At 26.7% G+C, this 16,334-nt stretch overlaps 1 protein-coding gene across 1 annotated transcript; it reads left to right on the forward strand.

Annotated features, from left to right (window-relative positions):
* The first annotated feature begins 244 nt into the window (after nt 1–244).
* On the forward strand, nt 245–14,228 carry LOC127279831 (homeobox protein unplugged). The gene is made up of 3 exons (XM_051302433.1): nt 245–978; nt 1,065–1,334; nt 13,177–14,228. Exons 1-3 carry the CDS (start codon nt 717–719, stop codon nt 13,803–13,805), a joined length of 1,161 nt encoding a protein of 386 aa, XP_051158390.1. The 5' UTR covers nt 245–716; the 3' UTR covers nt 13,806–14,228.
* The last annotated feature ends 2,106 nt before the right edge of the window (nt 14,229–16,334 follow it).

Genomic DNA, 16,334 nt, shown 5'->3' on the forward strand with positions numbered 1-16,334 from the left:
AACCGAATACATTGACAATCAAAAGACGATCTAACAGACTTCTGTATAGGATGAAATCAAGATGGCGGTTTTGCAATTGGGCTTGTCCCCGTGACGTCATTGGTTCACCGTCAACCAGTTAGGACGAAGCGAATGCTTTGAAACTCCGCCTCTACTTTATAGAATTTAACTGACTACACTATACCATCTATACCTATAGAAGACTTGGAAGCTTAAAAAGCAATTCAGTTGTCCGTTGACTGCGGTTCATTACAGTTCGATTATAATAATCTATCCAAAAATAGTATTTCACATTAAGTATTCATGTTTATAAATTCATTATCTTAAAAATGTATTTATTTACCCTCAATCGAAAATTCACCATTTTTACTGGCACAGTAAATTATCATTATCGAAATATATAAAAAAAAAAATTGTGAATAGAAGGTATAGTTTTTCAAAAACATGATCGAGATTTATCAGAAGTGTAATATTAAGCTTAATTTGAAAAATGAAGTTTTAGTGTGATGTTAATTTTTTTTAAAAAGTATTTTTCTGTTTGTGCTTGCAATAGTGAAGTAAAATTATAAGTGAAGAAATATGTGTATTTCTTCTTTTAATCCCTAAACTCGTGGATGTAATAAATATATCAAAAATATGGAATGTTAAGTGAAAAAAATATTTCATCTTGATGTGAAAGTGAATTTAGTTGTGTTATTGAATAAATATTCTTTGTCATGGATTCATCAGTAGAAGAAACTGAACTGGATGTTGAATCTGTAAATGATGAATTGGAGTCTGTTGAAGCTAAAATGCGATCAATTCCAAAACCTTTTACAATTGAAAGTTTAATTGGCAATAAAGGTCAAACAGTGGGAGTCGAAAGGGAATATATAAAACCAAATGAAAAAATACGGGGAAATGAACAAAATTCTGATCAAGAGAAGGAATTTTTTTATCAACAACATTGTCTTGCGACGGCAACATCAGCACTTCCAGGTTTGTAAAAATATTGCTAATATACGATAAATGTGAATTCAAAATTATAACAAAAATGACATATTATTTTTAATTTTTCCTTGTAGGATTATTGTATAACTCATGGTTACCAATAAGAATGTACGGTGGCAATAGTGGTCCAGTGATTCCTTCGCATCTGGCTGCAAATTATCCCTCACAACAAAATCATCAAAGTCAATTGTCTCACAATTTGACTTTTGGTTTAAGCAACTATCATGGTTCTGTTTATTCCGCTAATCATACGCTGCATCAAAGTACAAACTTAACAGATAGCGAAGATGACAGAAGCCTATCACCTGCATCTCCAATTCATGATCTATCCAAGTCACGGCAGGGTAAGTATTATATTTAAAAAAAAATACTTTTCATTTAAATAATCACTAAATTTCAAAGAACAAACGCTAAGTAATGTTCACTCTTCACATACATATATATATATGTCTCCCTCTCCTTCTAATAACACAGTAAAAACAAAGTCTTTAACCGTTTACACCTTAAATTAAGCCCATGTATAAGTCTGTCCTTTGTCTAATTGGTCTCATTCCCTTTACACCTTAAATTCAGCCTTAAAAATAGGCTGAAATCAAGAAAAGAAAGAAAGAAACAGATAAAATCTTATTGTTTAAATAATCGGGTTTTTGTGCTACATCTCCTTTCATAAAAAACTTACAAAATTTATTTGTTTTAATTGTAAGTTTAACAAGATGCTCGACTTTTGACGAGAATTTGTCGATCGATAACCGCGCTTCTTTGTGCATCACTGCGTTTACTATTGTCATTCATTCAGTTCTAATATATATAAAAAACTAAAAAATTTAAGTACATATATATTTGATTTGATTAAATTATTTTTTATTCAAATTTTAAATAAAATAATGATAATAATAATGTTGATTAATTTTAATCAATATCGATGAAAAGGATGTATAAAAGAGACCACTGGCCGCATAAAGAAACCTTATAATTTACAAGCATATATTATAGGTACACTTCTGAATAGAACTCAAAAAAAGAAAGATCTCAAAGAAGATTTTTATACCTGCAGATATAATTTTTTGCACATGTGAACCCAAAAAAATAGATTTCTTTGATTTATTCTTTGATGCAAAGATAGTTTATTTGTTTCAAACAAATTATCTTTGATTCAAAAAGAAATTATCTTCGTTTCCAAGAAATTTTTTATTTAATTCAAATAAATGTTTCTTTGATTTAATGCACAAATTTTCTTTGAAAATAAGATACTTTTTTTGTTTAAAAAAAATTTTACTTTGAATGAAAGAATAAAACAAGTCAAAGAAATTAGTATATAAATTATATAATTTTTTCGTAAAATTTTGAGGTTTAGTATAAAAACGTGTTGGACCAGAGGGATTTGTTTTTTTTAGAACCATTAAAAATCAAAATTGTTGAGGAGGGGAGGGGTCTAGTTACCTGAAGGGGGATTAGAGTTAGTCTCAGCCGCTCAATCGAAGTAGTTATTGCGATGTGGGACAGACATATAGTCCGAATGCCTATAATGCCCTATTACATGGGTACCCTCAATAATTTATTGTTATAATAAATTATTCTTAATATTAATATTGAAATAATATACATATCCGCAGGGTGTCTAACAAGGATTAAGAAAAAAATTCCCTGACTTTTCCCTGACATTTTTTGATTTTTCCTTGACTTTTTAATAACCTTATTACTGCTTTATTTGGACAAAAATATGGTTACTGACATTTAACAATAAATTAATCTCTAATGGTAGTAACAAATGGTAATAAAAACCATTTAAGTTTTTTTTAGATTAAAAAATTTTTAAATTCCCAAAAAATTTTTATTTTTGTAGAAATTTACAGAAATTTCCCTAACTTTAAATAAAATTTTTTGAAATTCCCTGACATTTCCCTGATTTTCCCTGACCGTTAGACACCCTGATATCATATACATGAAGATATTTACTGAAGGATATATATAAATCTGTCCTAAATAATCCACTTTTGAAAAATTTAGATTATTTCTCAATTTTATACATTCACACACTGCCCAATTTCTATTTCATTCAAATGCTTTCGGATACCTCTTAAAAATTGCAGAAAAATGTCAGCTTTCAAATGGTGAGTGTCAAAATTGTCCAATTCAATAAAATCATATAAAAATCTCAAAAAACTAAAAAAGAAAGACAAAATGAAATTGATAAATATTTAAGTACAGTGATTGTTTATTGGTCTTTATTCTGTTCTTAGTAACATATTATAGTACGTACTCTATATACTTTATGTAGACTATGTCGAATGAGTGTAAACCAATATGTCGAATTCAATATAGATGATAAAATGGTTTTAAATTATTGAAATTACTTTATTTTTAAAAAAAATTATATCAAAAAGTTGTCTAATATAGTATGTATTCTTAATGCAAAACTAAAGTTTAATTTCTTAATTTTTATACTTTTTAAAATTTTCATAGTCGCCAAAGAAGTATTTGAATTTGAAAATCTTTTAATTGGCAATTCTTTGTTGCGGCACATAAAACAGTGACTATATTGAGAATTTCTGGAACTTGTGGGAGCTGCAGCAAATCTTGCGTTTAAAAATCTTTTTATTTTGTTGTGTTCTTTTTCAGTATGTCAAAAAAAGTAATAAAATTTTGAAATTTAGATGAAATTCAGATGTGCATTTAGCAACCTAAAAATCGCCATTAACCAGTTTTTCAAAAATTCAGTAATTTTAATAATTTAAAAACATTTTATCGTCTATATTGAATTCGCCATATTGGTTTACACTCATTCCATATACAGTAAATCGGTAAGTATATAGAGTCCAATACAGAATAGACTCCAATAAACAATCACTGTACTTAAATATTTATCAATTTCATTATTTTTTTCAGTTTTTTGAGATTTTCATGATGATCTTATTGAATTGGACAATTTTGACACTATATCATTTGAAAGCTAACATTTTTCTGCAAATTTTAAGGGGTATTATGAAAAAGAAAATGGGCAACATGAATGTAAAATTCAGAAAGAATGCCCCAGATATATAAAATATGGTATTCCGCATTTTAATCCATAGATTTATGCTTAAAGTTTAAGATGTTTAAGACAAAAATATCTCAAAAAGAATCCAGTATAGTTATCTCAAAAGTGACTTTGATTATATATAAAAGTAAATTTTTTTTTAAATTATTTAAAAATTTTTAACCTGTATTAATTAAAATGAAATATGTACTTTGTAAAAAAAAGATTTATAAGTTGTAAAAACTAATTAAACAGAACTTGGAAATTTAACAATATATTTCCACAGGTACTTACGATTAATTGAAATAAAACAGACATAGCTATTCTGAGTATAATCGATTTGTTGATTATAATTAAAATGCTATAATGGTATACATTCTTCAATACACGCTCATATAACTCCAGATCGCTTAAACTGACTCTAATTAACTCGCTTTCATATACTAACGATGCTAGAGGAAGTATATTGTTAGTCTACTATTTGTATTCTGCAGTGAAAATTAATGTCCCGATAAACTGTAATAATATTATGTTCATCTTAATTGGTGTAATCAAAAATATATTTATTTCTATCAAATAATATTTATATTTAAATCAAATAATCTGTATTTAAACAATATAATAATTTTCGTATTTGAAACAAATAAAATTTAACAAATCTGTACTGTCCAAAGAAAATTTGGAGAAAAAAAACAGTTTTCGTAAATTTGATATAAAATCTAGAAAAACCAATATTTTTCAATCAGACTACTTTGTTTCTCTTCAGAAGGGTTTAGAGAAAGAAATACAATTTTTTGTTTAAAATATTTTTCCTTATTAATATTTTTTACAGATTTTTGAAAGAACCTCATAAAAAGGGATAACTTCTTGAAGCTACCCGTCCCTGACGAATTAATTTAAAAATTTGATTTTTGCATGCGCTGAAAGCTTGTTTCCTTACCTTTTAAACCATATGTATTAAACTTTGTGTTTATCTGAATTTATATTCATTTTATAATGTGATTTCGAAGGGACTCACCTGAGTCTTTTTTATCATGCCGGAATAGGACGTTAGACGTTTTGTCATTAAAATAGATATGTCTGTCTCACTTGCACTCATGGGCCACTTTATAGGTTAGATTCTTAAGTGATACTAGAAGAATGTTATTTTAATTTTTATATGTAAATCAACGGATGAAATATTTTCAATTTCATTTTGCCAAATTATTTTTAATATAAATTCATAAGTCATATTGAAATATTTTATTTCAATAAATTATTATTAAATTTGCACATGAGTGCGTATATAAAGATAACTACCAAAGCTGTCATGCTATTAAACATCAGAAGTCGAAGAACTTGAAATTCCCCCAAATTCCCTAAGTATTACTAGGTATGTACCAAACAGATGAATATACACAAAACACAAATATAAAATGGATTTTATCACGTTTTTCACAAAAAAAATTGTAAAATACACTTTTTTTATAAAATTTAAAAATTTTTCTTTAAAAATTAATCACAAAGCATTTCTGATTATAATGTCTAATTTAGATGTATTTCTATTTCTTTGACCAAATCGGTGTGATTAATAATTGAGCCTTAGCGTACAATAACAACAGGTACGCTTGGACTGTCTGTCCCAAAAGCAATATCTACTTCGAGTTGCGCGGTGGAAATGAGAACGGGCCAATAAGCAGATTAAATTCTATCCCCTTCTACGCAACTTGAAGTAGATATTGCGGTTGGGAGAGATAATTCAAGCGTACTTGTTGTTATTGTACGCTGAGGCTCTATTTTTAAAAATTGTTCGCTAATTAATTGTATTATATATTTGCGATGTCTAACTGTGATTACTTCTATAAGTTTTTTTCTAAATCCATAAAAAAAACTAGGGTCAGTCAGGGTAAATCCGAACGGGGGGTAAATCCGAACGCTAATTATTTCAGCTTAATTAAAATTTTTAAAAATAAGTTCGATATGAGAATTTTTACCTCAGATCCTCTTGAAGAGATTCTAAGTATTATCCCATTTTTTGTTTGTTAATTAGCAACAGCATAAACAAAGATAACAAGTATTGCAAAAAAGATTGAAAATCAAAGATGACACTCTTTCAGTATTTTGTCTCGTATTTGAAGAAAAAGAAGCTAAAAATTCATTTTATTATTTATAATTGTTTGTTATGAATACTAGAACAGAAACTATATTTGATTTTTGCCTTCTGTAAAATTTTATTAATAATATCAGACCGTTCGTATTTACCCAAGAAAATTGGAAAACTGGGGTAAATCCGAACGGTATTTTTAATAATTTTTTTTTACATCAGAGCCACACAAAATTGTTTTTATTTGATTATACTATTATTTTAACATTATAAAAGTACATAGAAAAAAGTTTTTCTTTCTATACGTATCCTCGTTAGTAATTAATAAGCAGAAACTTAATCTCTCGAAGGAGTGTTCCACTTTTTTTGCCAAATGGTTTGTTGAAAAAAGTTTTTCAGGATCTTAATAAAATTTGGTATTCTACGGTTTTTGGGGTCGCTAATTACCAATTTGAAGTCAGTTTTTCAAAATTCAAAATAGTGGACGAGAATTAAAAAATTCATTGGATTCGCTCGAAAATTGTTACTCGGGGGTTTCAGGGTTAGCAAATTTGATCATTTTTAAAAATAAGTTTTAGGAAAGTCCGCCATTTTGAATTTAAAAAATTTGACTTTTATTTTTGTATTTACATTCAATCACTCCAAAATACTTTCTGTACCAAGTTTTGCAAAAATCCGTTATGATTTGATAAAGTTATTGAAGGTTTTAATTGTGTAATGCATTTTAATTTTTAACCTGTTTGATTTTTGTATTTATATATGATGCATTATTACATAATAGGTTTATTATCGTATTTTTTTTGAGTTTTTATATAAGTTTAACAATTGCAATACTTTAAATTTATTTTCCCTAAGATTTTTCTGAAATACAGTGGCGTTCGTATTTACCCCCATATTTTAGGAAAGTTGCAAAGTATCGAGGTAAATACGAACGCTAAGTTTCCTGCGATTGTAATTTATCAAAAATTTTTTCTGCCCCATAAAATTGTTCTATGGAAGTAAAGTAACAACTTCATGCACCAGAATACCGGAAGTATTTTTTTTTTAAAGAAAAAACTTATGTTATTGTTGAAACTTACTAAAAGCGTTCGGATTTACCCCAGTTGACCCTATATACAGTCATTATTATTTTACCTGAGTGTGAAAGGGTTATAAGAATTTGTATCGTCATTATATTAACTTAAACCATAAAGTTTTATATTATCTATAAGTATAAATATTGAGTGCGGTTGAAAAATTAACATTGCCGCGCGGTCACACGTGACAACAATCACATGCAGTTCAGGCAACTCATTAAAAGCTTTCACATTTGCAGCGTGTTTAAAAATGAGACATTTATTTATATATACTAAATACTTATACTTAAAAAAATGGTATATATATACCTAATGCTTTCAAAATGAGTACAGCCAACACCCAAATCTTTCTAATTACTTAATTTTTAATAGGCACATAATTAAGGGCTACTTGAGAACTTATAATGGTTTAAAAATAGAACCCAAGCAGATTTTGCCCTTCTTATTTTCTGTGTATACTTACTAAACGTGTCATATTAGTCATCAAAGTTGTTAGAAGTGTATTTTAAAAATAAGGGAGTCTTCATAATAGACACATGACGATGTCACATTTACGATACTTTTTTGTGTCTAATTTTAATTTTCATGAAATATTCATATTGAGATTATATATTTCTCATCTAAGGGCAATTTAAATAGAGACTTATTGGCAAAAAAAATATTTCTAAATATCTCAGAGCATCTTCTCAAGTAAGACATATATTTATATCAGATTTGTATAGAGAATAAAGTAAATTTACACTCATCAGCCTTTTAAATGAGAAAAAGGGGTACATTTTTTTAAATCTGAAGAAAAAATATCGTTTCTATACTTCTGAATATTTACGTAAATTACCTATAGAAAAAGAGAAGAGTTATACTATAATACAAATCAGTGCGTATTTGCACGCAGAACGACGGGGAGTGAATAAATAATTGTTGTACGTATGCTGTCGGGCCATTTATTGATGTTTTGCCGCCTTGAAATTTCGTATGCGAAACGAAAAACCTTCGGGGAATTTATCACTCATTTATAACATACCTATACCTTTTGTTATATGCACTACCGTCCAAGAAGAAGATGTGTTGCAGATTAATCTGAATTAGTATAGTTTTCTGTACTGACGAAAATTTTCTATTTATTATACTATATGACTATATCAATTTTTTTGTACATTAATAATTATAATCACAAATTGAAAAATGAATGTTTTTCGGTAATTTGATTTAGGACAAAAATAATATAATTTTTGAATTAGTTTATAAATTAGTTCATAACGTATGTATATGTTATATTTAGCTTGAATAGAAAATTAATTTGAAGAATACACTTTTTGTATACTCATTGCATTATATATTCATAGAAAGTTTACTAATACACCAGGTTTGTAGTTAGCACAACTTTATATGCAAGTCAAGAACATAATTCTTACGATTAACAGTAATTAGACATTCTCTGTTTAGTCAAACTTATAGTTTAAGTAATTATACTTGTTAAGTAATTCATTTCTTAATTCACGTTACTTTATGAAAATTTTAAATGACTTGAAATATCATAAGTAAACTTGAACTTCTATATTTATATTAAATTTAATTTAAAAGGATTTGATTATGACTTATTTATAATTTTGTAATTAAAATGACAAACTATATATTACTAACAAGTTCTTAATCTTTAAAAAGATTTTAACAGTGGATCATTATTTAGGACTATTTGTCGTCAACTTTGGCTTGTTAGTTAAGAAACACTTTAATTAAGGGGCGTTTAAATTTTGTTCTCATATGTTATAGTACATGTGATAGCTAATTTTGTCCTACAACGGAAAAACATACATTCAAGTGCAGAATAAATCAAACAGAAAAATGAAAAAAAAACACTTCCACAGCACCTAAAATTTCAGTAATATTGCCAACATTACCTCAATAATGCTATTATTTCTGCAATGTTTACTAAAAAATTTCATTTTTAAAGTTTTTTAACATTTTTTAAAAATTAATTTCTTTTTTATTACAAATTTCTAATTTAAAAGATAATAAATATAGATATAATAAATAAATATAATAATATAATATATTATATAACAGCAGCAAAATAGAAATACATCTAAATTAGATATTATAATAAAAAATAAGTTATTGTGCTTAATTTTGTAAAACTTTATATAAAAAAACAGTCTATTTCACAAATTTTTTTTCTTTTAAGGAGGTTATAGGGATTGACTAAACTAATCAAAACTGCTAGAAACCATTATTTTATGACTTGAGTTGTTAGGTACTTTGAAATTTTTAAACAGATAAGACTCAATGTTAATTGTTAAAAAACAAAAACGCTCAAAACTTTTTTCACAAGAACTTAGAGGTCTCAAAAATTTAGCTACATAATTTTCAAACATTTATCTAATAGTGGACCAAGTTTTATTAAATGTTTAATGTTAATTCTATTCCCGCTATAATCTCATTCCTTAATGAAAAACACATTTCCCATTGTGTTTTGGGTACAACGCACTGTCCGCTACATATGTCTATAGTGATACCTATAGGGAATTTCAAGTTGTTCACGGAAAAAAAGGAATTGCTTACAGATGCTAACTGATGTTTGCTATCAGATCTATCAAAATTATAGTAACCACAACTAAATTTTTTACTACATGACAATGAAGAAGTTTGCTATGATAAACAATATCAGTCTTAATTTTTAAAAATTTACTGTCACAGCAAATTTGTTCGCTGCCTCTATATTAGCTAACGTAATTTGATGTGACAGCAAATAATTCGTTTTTATTGAATATTTTCGATGTAATGAAGACTTAAACATCAATTGTTTGTATATTGAGAGTTGATCCTCTTGTGTGCATATTTTTATATCAAACTTTTAAAAACATAACCTATAATATTTTGCTTCTATATAAGGTTCCATTCTTCAGATTACATATATTTTAAATATTAGTAACCATTTTTAAAAGATGCTTTTTATATAATATATAAGATTCAACCACCTGTCGCAACTTAATTTCCCTCTTTAAATATAATAATAGAAAGATATTATTAAAGCTTTCTCTTTTAAACTTTGATGAGATAAAATATACGATATTAATGTACTTAAAAACGATATTCTAAATATAAGAATATATATCCTTATTAAATGAATCTATTTTTGATTATATACCTTGTTAAAAAAAGTTATCTCCTGTACCTACATATATGTATATTTTATATTATGAAGTATATACATATAGGTATATAGCCATTTCAAACAAAATCTTTTTACAATACATAAGAAGATAAAAAAACAAATAATTAGTGACAGAACAATTAATTATTTAATGAATAAAGATAAACTTATATTATAAATAATTTTTATTTGCTCACAACATTTTATATACAATTTATTTTATTCAAGTAAAATATTGTAATAATTATTATATTTTCTTTAAAAAGAAAAGAAGAAAAGAAAAGAAGAAAATAAAATAACAATATTGTAATATTAATAAAAATATAAAAATATTTTAAATGTAAAATGTATATTTCTATTATTAAAATATTAAGAATGCATTTTTTTAATTTTAAATAATATCCAAGAATGTATTCTTAAATTTATAACTAATCATTTTTCAATGCAATTATTCTCCAGCATAATTATTGTTAAATGCGGCTCATACTGAATATGAATCACTTTATTTTCTGCATAGTCTTGATTGAAAAGCACTGAATAAAGTATTCAATGAATTCACAAATGAGTTCATTGAGCTGGAAATAGTACAGATATATTAATTTTTCAATTTTGTTAAATTTTCAATTTATACATTTATCATTATTAATGAATATTGTATATTTTTGAATGGAAGTTTAAATTGTTAAATGATATTATTCTTTGGATATTTTTAAAGATAACAATTTAGTTTAAGTGAGAGAATTTTGTAGGTGAAAAAATTGTTTTGCCGTATATTTCTTAAAAAAAAAATTTTGGTAAATATTTTAACCCTATTCCTAATTTAATTAGTCTTTTAAAAACTGTTTACTTATTTAATTTTTTGTTTTTAATTAATATTAGGGTGATTCTCCCAGAACATTACTTTTGCATGTCTTCATATTTATCTCAATATTTATAATAATTAATGAAATTGTCAATGCATATTTTATTAGTTTATTATTTTTTCTAAAAATCCTAGAAGAAAGATTTGTATATTTTATTAATTTAATGTACTTTTTTAAATATTTTAATTCAAAAAATTAGGTTAATTGGCCTGTCCTATGGCTACTTTTAATTCCTTCAACACTTAAAAAAAATATTTACAACTTAAAAATCAGTAATAAATCAATATTTTCTGAAAGCTATGAGGTTGTAAAACATTTCTCAAAAATATAAATAAAATCGGACTTATATATTTTTACAATAAAGTTATCATCTACGAACATAATAATGCATTTCAAGTTAGCAAAAAATCAATTATTGCTTGTTTCAGGTTACAATTGAATACACTATCAATTGTTTTTATATTCTTAGTGAAAAATAAACTTATAAATATTAAAATTTTCTCTTTTCGTAAGTATTTTGAAATCTATTAGATCTTCTGTACAATAGTAAAAATACTACATATCAAGGTTCAAAAATGATAAATCTTTCAGAGCTTAATTTGATTCAATGCTTTAGAGTATAAGAAATTAATTTTTTTTTTATTTCCATCTAACCAAAATGAATGTTTGTGGAGAATCACCCATTAATATTATTTAAATATAGTTTAAAAATAAATTTTATTAAAAAATTAAAATTATTTCATTTTTAAATTGAAACATAAGGATTTTAATATTTTATACTTAACCGATCAATTGTTTAAAAAACTATTTTTTGAAAAAGGAACCTGATTTTTGTAATACACCATACTTTATTTCTTAAACCGGGTTTTCTTTAAATTAAACGATATTTTAAAATAAACTAGTTTTTTTAAGGAGGTTATAGCGGAAATAGAATTAACATTAAAACATTTAATAAAACTTGGTCCACTATTAGATAAATGTTTGAAAATTATGTAGCTAAATTTTTGAGACCTCTAGGGTCTTGTGAAAAAAGTTATGAGCGTTTTTGTTTTTTAACAATTAACATTGAGTTTTATGGAAATTGAGTATTTTTTCATACATATTTACTCACCACAAATTAATTAACATTAGGAAATTGATGAAACATTTTTTAATACAAAACAGATATATAATGATATATAATTTTTTATATCTGTTAGTCGGAGACTTTATTTCTGAAAAATGTTATATGCTATCTGTAAAGAATTCACTGAAAAAAATATTACAAAAATGAAAATATATACAAAACAGATTATACTGTTATTGTTTGAAACCAATCGAAATCAAAGTCTATTTATTAAATGTATATACATAATATGCGAGCAGACGATCGAAGTATTAAGTGTAAAGTCATGTGACAATAAGTAAATGTTCGATTTTGCGACTGGACTATAACTTAGAACTTTGGAAACAGGTGATATCAGCAGACGCTGAAAAGTTTGTTGGTCGTTGTGCTGTGTTATAAATCGAAGGCCTTTGAATAAATAATAATGCAAAAGTGCAATTATCCGGTTTCTCTATATCTATACAACAGAACCACAAAGCATTGACTGTCACACTTACAATGAATTCTATGATTGATTATTTGATTTCCAGAAAGAATTGCCTTTCTCTAATAAATATTAATCAAGTGTCTACCTATTTTAAATTCTCTATCCACGAATCTGAATCAATTCATTTCTGGAGTAAATGCTTATATTTTATTCTTCTTTCTAATCACTGGAGAAAAAATAAAAATATAATATACCCTACCCATACAAGTTTGCAGTAAATTTATATATCTTGTAAACTTTTGAAATCTAATGTATACACGTACAAGAAGGTGTTTTTTGGGTTTAAAAATTGAATTTTAAAATTGTAATAATTTGAAAAGCAGAAATATCTGTTAAAAATTTTTTAAAACTAATATTTTACACATTTGGAATTTTGATTAACAATGATATGCTGTTGATTTTCAGGGTCAGAAAATGGACGAGTTTCAGCTGAGAGTGAAGATGAAAGTGGAGGAAATGAAGCAGAAAGTATTGGCCAAGGTTCTTCCTTAGCAAACAGTACGAGTAGTTCTAACAACAAAGCACGTCGTCGAAGAACGGCATTTACTTCTGAACAGCTTCTTGAGCTTGAACGTGAGTTTCACGCAAAAAAATATCTCAGTCTCACTGAACGTTCACACATTGCTCACGCATTGAAGCTTTCCGAAGTGCAGGTGAAAATTTGGTTTCAAAATCGTCGTGCAAAATGGAAAAGAGTGAAAGCTGGTCTCACAAGTGGTGGTGCTGGTCCAACTAATCGACATTCCACAGGAGGTCAACATTCGAATTCTGGTCCAAGAATTGTTGTCCCCATCCCTGTTCACGTTAGTCGCTTAGCGGTTCGAGCTCATCATCATCATTTGGAAAAATGTCCTCAATCACAGTCGAGATCAACAAATGGTAATGTTACCAATACATCAGGACTTGGACATTTTGGAAATAGTTTATCTTCTAGAATTTCTTCTTCAACAATTTCCAATGGTACACCATTGAATCTTGGCTCAAATACACTTAGAGCATTTTCCACTCCACAACACACTAGTTCAGGAAGGTAGCCAGTGGCCTCATTGGATTATTAATTTATTTATCCCAACTATATAAATTTTTGTACTTATCTATAATATAAATCTACGATCCCAAAAATACGTTTTTATTACAGACAGCACACATTTACATCTCTTCAATTTTTGAGTAATAGTTATTTAATTTACCCACATATTTTTAACATATGATTTGTCAAAATCCATATATCTTTAATTATACGTTGAAAGTCTACACACAATGGACACAATAATTCACTAAAGACGGATATTCTGTTCAGTATCAGATATAAAGAGTTAACGAGCGACAGATTAATCGACGAAACATGTACTCCATGGAGATTCGCGTCAACCAACAAAGGGTGAAACGTCAAATACATATTCAGTGAATAACCGCGCCCATGGCTTTTGTATTTAATATAGAAACCTACAGAAAGATATATATATATCTTCATAATCAACTTTAAGCGGATTCTACAAAAAAATACAATTGGAGAAAATAAAAATAATATACAAGCTGTAAATGATAAATATAAACATTAAAAATGTTTACTGAAAATATATATTGAACATATAAGAAATATTTTCAATAAATGAGATACAATAAAACATTGTATTATAATTATGTAAAAAATGAATTTGAAGAAAATTGCTTGTAATTATGAAATTCAGATAAATGTTATACATTTTTTTTTATAGTTATTTCAAAAATAATTTATTTATGTTTCAGATTGTATTTTTTATTTTAAAATTTTCATATACATATGAGGCATTTTACGTGGAATGTCCTAAGTTGAAAAATTGATTTCTCCAAAAAAGTGAAACTTGGGAAAATTGTTGTCCTACCTGATAGTATAGAATATTCCAAAAAAAATTATTGACTTTTTTGAAATTTTTGGGTAGATAGAGGGAGGGGGGGTCAATTTTATCAGTTTTCCCTGACAGCGCCTATACTATTTGAAATTTTTGCCTGTCTATAAATGCAATAAAAAAATCTTTGTCAGTTATGTTTTTTGAAGGTTTTTTCATGCTCTTCCAATGGTGAATTATGTTTTTAAAAATTTTTGAGTTTTGACTTTGATTTTCTACACGGAGAGAAATAGATGGTAAGAACTTATGATCTTAAGATGGTAAAAAGTATAGATGTTATCCGGTACTATCAAAGATGTTACAAAAAATAATGTTACCCACTACGATCAAGACGTTACTCCGTACAATCTGGATTGTAACTGATAGAATCTAGATTGCTGTCCGTAAATGTAAAATCAAATATGGTACCTGGTACTATCTAGAAAGTACCCCGTACCATCTATTTCTTTCCGTTTATAATTGAACATAAATTTGCTATTTTCACTAAAATCGATGCTTTTTTTAAAAAAATAAATAGTTTCAAACGAAAGCTGATGAAAAAACCTATCAAGGAGGACAACAATTTTCTCAGGTTTCATTTTTTTCAAGAAATCAATTTTTCAACTTAAGACATTACACGTAAAATGACTCATATATATGTGACGCGCTCATGAAAAAAGTAAACTAAAAAAGTAAAAAACAAACGAATTGTAGGTTATGGTTTTATTCCTACCGAAAGTTTTTTATTTCTTATTTGTAATATAATTTTACAGTTCAGAATATAGAAAAATACAAAATTATAATTTTTTGTTGTCCAAATTATCTTTATTCTAAAGAAATTAATGTTGAGTAAGGCTGCTTCCACAATAGCTAAATCGTATCGTCTGGAAAACGATTCTTTTAGAACGAGACAATGCGCGCGCATCCATTGCCAACTGTCGACAAAAAATTTATTTTACTTGTTCCACAATTCTTACAATTTCAGGTTATAAATATTATTAAAATTATAAAAAAAATTTGTTTTGTTAAAGAAAATAAAAATTTTATATCCTCCCAGGTAAAATGTTTTATAATTTCACACAAGCCAAAAATTGGCAATGGATGCGCGCGCATCGTCTCGTTCTAAAAAATCGTCTTCAAGACGATACGATTTGGCTACTGTGAAAGCCAGCCTAACTTTCAGAAAATTTTTCTTAATTTTTTTTTATTTTACAACTTTACCGACTTTAAATAAAATAAGTATATTGCAACGACGAAACTCATTATAAAAACAGATTTTGTTATTTTGAAAACCTCACTTAAAAATTTCAAAACATAACCTATAATTTTTTTGCTTCTTCGACACCTTTCTTCAGGCGTCAGATATATATTTAATTATTAATTTTCGAAGACTAATACATCAGAAAATGACTTTACACCAAACAAGATATATTCGATAACAAACAAACAGTATTTGCATTTCGTTTGCATAAATGCATTTTTATTCGCACATATATAATAACGCACCCGCGTAAACATTCGCAGAAATAGACTTAAAATGCTATCAATTTTGATATTCAGATATACGTATAATCATATGGTTGGACACTTACTTTTTATTTTACAAATAAACTATACATATTCCTAATCAATTCTTGTAAATATCATCAATTTGTCATCAATTCGCGCACATATGTATGTAAATATGTGTCAATG

The sequence above is a fragment of the Leptopilina boulardi genome, unplaced genomic scaffold (assembly GCF_019393585.1).
Source record: "Leptopilina boulardi isolate dan_hultmark-lab unplaced genomic scaffold, ZJU_Lbou_2.1 LbouV2_223, whole genome shotgun sequence".
NCBI lineage: Eukaryota > Metazoa > Arthropoda > Insecta > Hymenoptera > Figitidae > Leptopilina > Leptopilina boulardi.